The 4,700-nt window shown below is 40.6% G+C and overlaps 1 protein-coding gene across 3 annotated transcripts; it reads right to left on the bottom strand.

Annotated features, from left to right (window-relative positions):
• Positions 1-1,495: 1,495 nt before the first annotated feature.
• Positions 1,496-3,789, bottom strand: LOC121237738 (5-formyltetrahydrofolate cyclo-ligase, mitochondrial-like). Of its 3 annotated transcripts, XM_041134595.1 has the most exons (6): positions 3,249-3,780; positions 2,627-2,791; positions 2,388-2,429; positions 2,255-2,300; positions 1,776-1,846; positions 1,496-1,644 (listed from the first exon to the last, which is right to left on the bottom strand). In XM_041134595.1, the coding sequence occupies exons 1-6, from the start codon at positions 3,700-3,702 to the stop codon at positions 1,514-1,516; spliced, it is 909 nt and encodes a 302-aa protein (XP_040990529.1). In that variant the 5' UTR covers positions 3,703-3,780; the 3' UTR covers positions 1,496-1,513. The 3 variants fall into 3 exon arrangements, with proteins under 3 accessions (XP_040990529.1, XP_040990530.1, XP_040990532.1); XM_041134596.1 differs by lacking the exon at positions 2,627-2,791 and having other exon boundaries at positions 3,249-3,779; XM_041134598.1 differs by lacking the exon at positions 1,496-1,644 and having other exon boundaries at positions 1,820-1,846; positions 2,250-2,300; positions 3,249-3,789.
• Between the last annotated feature and the right edge of the window lie 911 nt (positions 3,790-4,700).

The raw sequence follows: 4,700 nt of genomic DNA on the forward strand, positions 1-4,700 counted from the left end.
CCCTGGGAAGAAAGCAAAAAGTTTTAAATTAGACGGTAATTCCGTCGTCCTTTATCAAAATATTTTATAAAAAGACTCACCACAAGGACGGGCGTTACACATGCACGTCCTCTAGTGATATTGTTGACAAGCAATTAAAATCAAGGGAAGAATTGTTGAGTTTATTGAAGGATAACATGAAAAAAGCACAACATAGAATGAAATTTTATGCTGATATGAATAGAACTGAAAGGTCCTTTGAAGTGGGTGATTGGGTCTTCTTGAGGTTGCAACCTTATAGGCAGAAGACGGTAGCAATGAGGCACAATATGAAGATAGCTCCAAAATTTTATGGCCGTTTTCATATTGTGCAAAAGTTTGGGTTTGCAGCCCAGTTCATCTAAAATACATCTAGTTTTTTTATGTTTAATGCTTGAAAAAAAAGATTGACCAAAAATGTTGTTCCTTTGCCAACGTTATCTCCTACTAATTCAAATGGGCAATTACAACCTGAACCACATAAGATATTGGTCAGAAGAATTTAAAAGAAGGGCAACAATGTTGTGACAGAGGTATTGGTAAGTTGGGTAGGAGCTACAGATGAGGATTCTTCTTGGGAGAGCTTATGGAAATTAAGACAACTTTACCCACATCTTGTGGGAACTATACTTTGAAAGTGTGTGATGGTTGAAGGCCTTGTGGGCAAGTCCTTTAAGGGAGGAGAATATAAAGTGTGTGCTGGTAGAAGGTGTATGAAGTGGAATTTGAAGGGTAGCGAGTGGAAGGAAGGGGGAGAACGAATTTTACAAAATGATCAATACAAGGCGTTTTGGGATTCCTTTAAATGAAATGGTGCGTGTCGATGTAATTGGGAATAGTTTGAAGATGAATAAAGCGGTGTCGTTTTTGAGTAATTCCTTGTAATAGAAATCTGTTAGTGAATAAGTTAGTTGCAGAGCTTTTTCGTGTATAAATAGTAAGTCACTTATAGTTAAACAGTCGTTAAAATTGCTTGGCAAAACAGTTGGAGCTTTAGAGATTGCTTGAAAATCTCTCCAAGAATTGAAGTATATTCTTGGGCCATCATCTCTCTTCCATTTGTTCTTGTTTTCATTTCTGCAAGTTGTTTTCTTCCGTTGCATTCAAGTTGGAGTAGCAAGAGGGTACGTGACATTGCTCATCAATCAAAAGTCAAATTCTTTTATATTTATTTTCAGACAATATTATTGGTGTGCACATGCGCATGTACATAAATACATAAAGGAATATTATTGCTTTTAATGAAACTGATTTATAAAGGAATAAAGCTTGAATGGCACTTCTAAAATCCCGAGTGTTGGTTATATATAACCACCCATGACATAAAATCCCAATCCTTTGATAGTACAATATTTTATTTCAAACAATCGAGACCATACAATTCTTGGACCGCTTATGACATAACAAAACTACAATTTCTTGAGGGAAGGGATGAAGATCCCATTATCGAAGAAAGCAATCAACTGGTTTGGTAGAATGAAGGATTTACATAATGTTACCTGTCTAAGGCAGCTTGGCTAATAGGAATCACACCGATTGGGGATACGAGAGCATCCACAGGAATGTCATCTGGAGTGACTGCTATAACTCCTTCATCCATTATCTGCACAGAATATGACAGCACAACTGCAGAAACAGACGCAATCATTTCAAGTAACTAGCATACCCTTATAACCAGGATACAAGACCTTGAGCAATTGTTTAAAACTAGAATTCACAAACTACTTATCCAAAAATAAAAAAGAATTCATACATACCAAGGAGGGGTTGCTTCCAATCCCTTGCCTTTGCAAGCTCTTGGTATTTCTTCAGGAAGGTATTATAATAACTATTGATTTTTCATCAAACAAAGCAACCTTAGTTATGCATGACTTTAACATGTAAATTGTAATTGGCGTATAAGAATAAAAGGTCAAATTTCATCCAGGACTAAAAGTAGTTAAATTCCTTTAAAATGCATGAGAGAGAGAGAGAGAGAGAGAGAGAGAGAGAGAGAGAGAGAGAGAGAGAGATTTCCTATACAATAGCAGTTCCAGAAGTTGGTTCACCAATTATTTCGGAGGCTAGACCATACCAACAAATAAATGCATTTGGAGTCTGAATGAATACCGATACTTTAGGAGCTTAAAATAGAGATTTTATATCTAAATGTGCACACGATATCGCCTGCCCTCGGCACCCACAATTTCATAGGCTAATAGAAGTTTAAATGATAGGCCAGGATTCATAACTATACCCTCCACCACGACCCAGGCGCCTTCCAGATCTGTCAAATCCTAGTCCTGAATGTAGAAAATGCTATTATCTACATTTTGGTTTGTGAAACTGCTGAGCATTTTATAATCAAATCAGAAAACAGGAAGTTCTACCAGGCAAGAGGAACAAATCAACTGGCTCATTTGCTAGCATAACTGCACCAAAAGAAATCCTTGTGAGTGTCAGCCCATCTACATATATTTAGATGCATCTATAAAATACAAAATTAGGCCTGCAAAAAATATTTGAACGGGAGTAAAATGTATAAAGCTTGGCTAGGTTCAGGTGAATTGAGTGTGGAAGTTGTTTCGTGAGAGCAAGAGAGATAGGTTATAACATTTAAAATAGTTACCATCTTCACGTTCGTTTCCATCACTATCCATTGGAGCTGGTTCTAAGATGTCCATTGAATTTGCAACAAGATCATCAATACATGAGATTCTCAGCGTGCGCATGTGACAATTCTTGTCCTCCACGCGTGGAACATAAAGTATTTTTCCTCTCTGTGTGTGGCCATCTTGAGTGAAATATAAAAAGTGAAGTACTTCCCAACACGTGATAAAAAATACGTGGTAAGCAAGGATTCATGAAAGTAATAAAATCGCACAACATCTTGTTTCATGCTAAAAGTGAAAGTTATAAACCTGAGGTTTGCAGCCCGGAGAAAGTGGTGGTGGTTAGGACACGAAAATATAAAATCGACTGGTTTAAAGAACAAGACTTTCATAGGAAATTTCCCATTGGTAATCATATCTACACGTTTTGCTCAAGCAATTACAACATAGGTATATCTAAAAATTAGGAGCATCATGTCCTCTTCATACAGAATCTCTGAAGAGCCATTTCACTAGCTAAACTAGAAGGATTGAGAATTACTCCATTTCTTACCCACAATAAAGTCTAAACGCCTTCATCTTAGTAATCACGAAGAATGTCTCATTCCCAAAAAATAATAAGAAGGATAGATCACACACCTCCAGTTGGATTTGACAGAGTTTCAGACAACAATTTTGATGTGTCAACTTCCCGCAAAGCACTGCAACTTATATAGGCACACAATCTCCTACCAGATTTAAACCATGGAGATTCCAAAATAATACTCTGAATGGCATTGTCTGAAGAAAACAAACAAGACAGTAAGACCCATGTGCCAGAAACAATGTAAGAAACGAAGGGTAATAACAATTGTAAGTACCTTCTTGGGATCTGAGGTCCGGTTCCATAGCCTTGAGGGTCTTGCGGACCATGGATCGGAGCGCTCGTGTTTGCTTGAACACGGAGTCCAGATGTTCTTGTTCTGTGTTCTTGTTCATCATCGAGAAGGTAATGGTGGATGGAGTCGCGTACGAGCGTGGGCAAGAGGGAAGCGTCTTTGGTGTTGGTGAGGGTCTGGTGCAGGGTTGGTGCATTAGCGCTGCCAATACGCATTGCTTCACCTATCGGATTAGCCTCATGGGTCGGCTCTCATAGTGCTTTACCCTCTTTAAAATTCTCTTCTTAAACAATATAAGATTTTTGGGAGGGAAGCCCATCCCAGAAGGGTCCAAACCTAGGAAAATCCAAGCATGGAGCTCGGGTCTAAAGGAGGGAGCTAAAGATTATGGGCCATAGAATTAAAAACCAAGCGCGCAACACATTCCCAAAAGGCTAGAGTCCAAAGGGGGCTAAGTTATGGAATTACCGGCCCAAGGGAGGAAGTTGGGAGCCCTGGGCAAGAAGATCGGGAAGAGAGTGCAAACCAACCCGGGGTGGCTTGTCAATGCTGGGCTTAGAAGCATCAGAGGGAACGTCCGTGGGGTCTGCGAATTGACAAACTAAATCACTTGCCCCGATGCACGCCTACGTTCAGACAGCGGCACGCGCCAGTTCCCAGGGTCACAGATCCAACCCCTGCCAGTAACAGAGAATTTGGTGTGCGATGGCACATTCCATGTACGAAGGATGGTTTGCCCACGATCTGGCACACACCTACATGGTAGGGAGGTGGCGCATGCAACGGCCATTCCGTGAATAGAGGACTACTCGCTAGTGATCTAACGCACACTGGCATGATAGGGAAGTGGAGGTCAGACAAACCTAACACAACTAACACGACACGATCTCCCACTATGCCACGGACTGACACCTACTAGAGCGACAGAGAAGGAGTGGTGGCAGGTCTGTTGCCTGACACGCCACGATCTCCCTCGACGGAAGAACCCAAATCAGGTATAAATAAGGGAAAACCCTTCTACGGGGGTCTCTTAACTCAATCTGTCTAATAATCTTACCATGCTATGCATTTCTCTCTTCTTGGCCATAGAATAACCCATTGACTTAGGCATCAGAGTGACCTCGAAAGTCACCAGAGCCTCCCCTCCTTCTTAGTTGCAGGTGACGTGGAACTTGGGCTTTGAGGAACTACTTGGGCTTTAAAACACGACATC

This window comes from Juglans microcarpa x Juglans regia, chromosome 6S (genome assembly GCF_004785595.1).
Source record: "Juglans microcarpa x Juglans regia isolate MS1-56 chromosome 6S, Jm3101_v1.0, whole genome shotgun sequence".
In the NCBI taxonomy this organism is placed as follows: Eukaryota; Viridiplantae; Streptophyta; class Magnoliopsida; order Fagales; family Juglandaceae; genus Juglans; species Juglans microcarpa x Juglans regia.

Excerpts from the sequence above, each read along its gene's own strand:
- LOC121237738 (XM_041134595.1), bottom strand. The coding sequence starts at position 3,702 with ATGCGTATTGGCAGCGCTAATGCACCAACCCTGCACCAGACCCTCACC. Across the intron at positions 2,430-2,626 it reads TGGAAACGAACGTGAAGATG|TTATGCTAGCAAATGAGCCA; the intron begins GTAACTATTTTA and ends CTTTTGGTGCAG. Across the intron at positions 1,645-1,775 it reads TTGGAAGCAACCCCTCCTTG|TTGTGCTGTCATATTCTGTG; the intron begins GTATGTATGAAT and ends CTGTTTCTGCAG.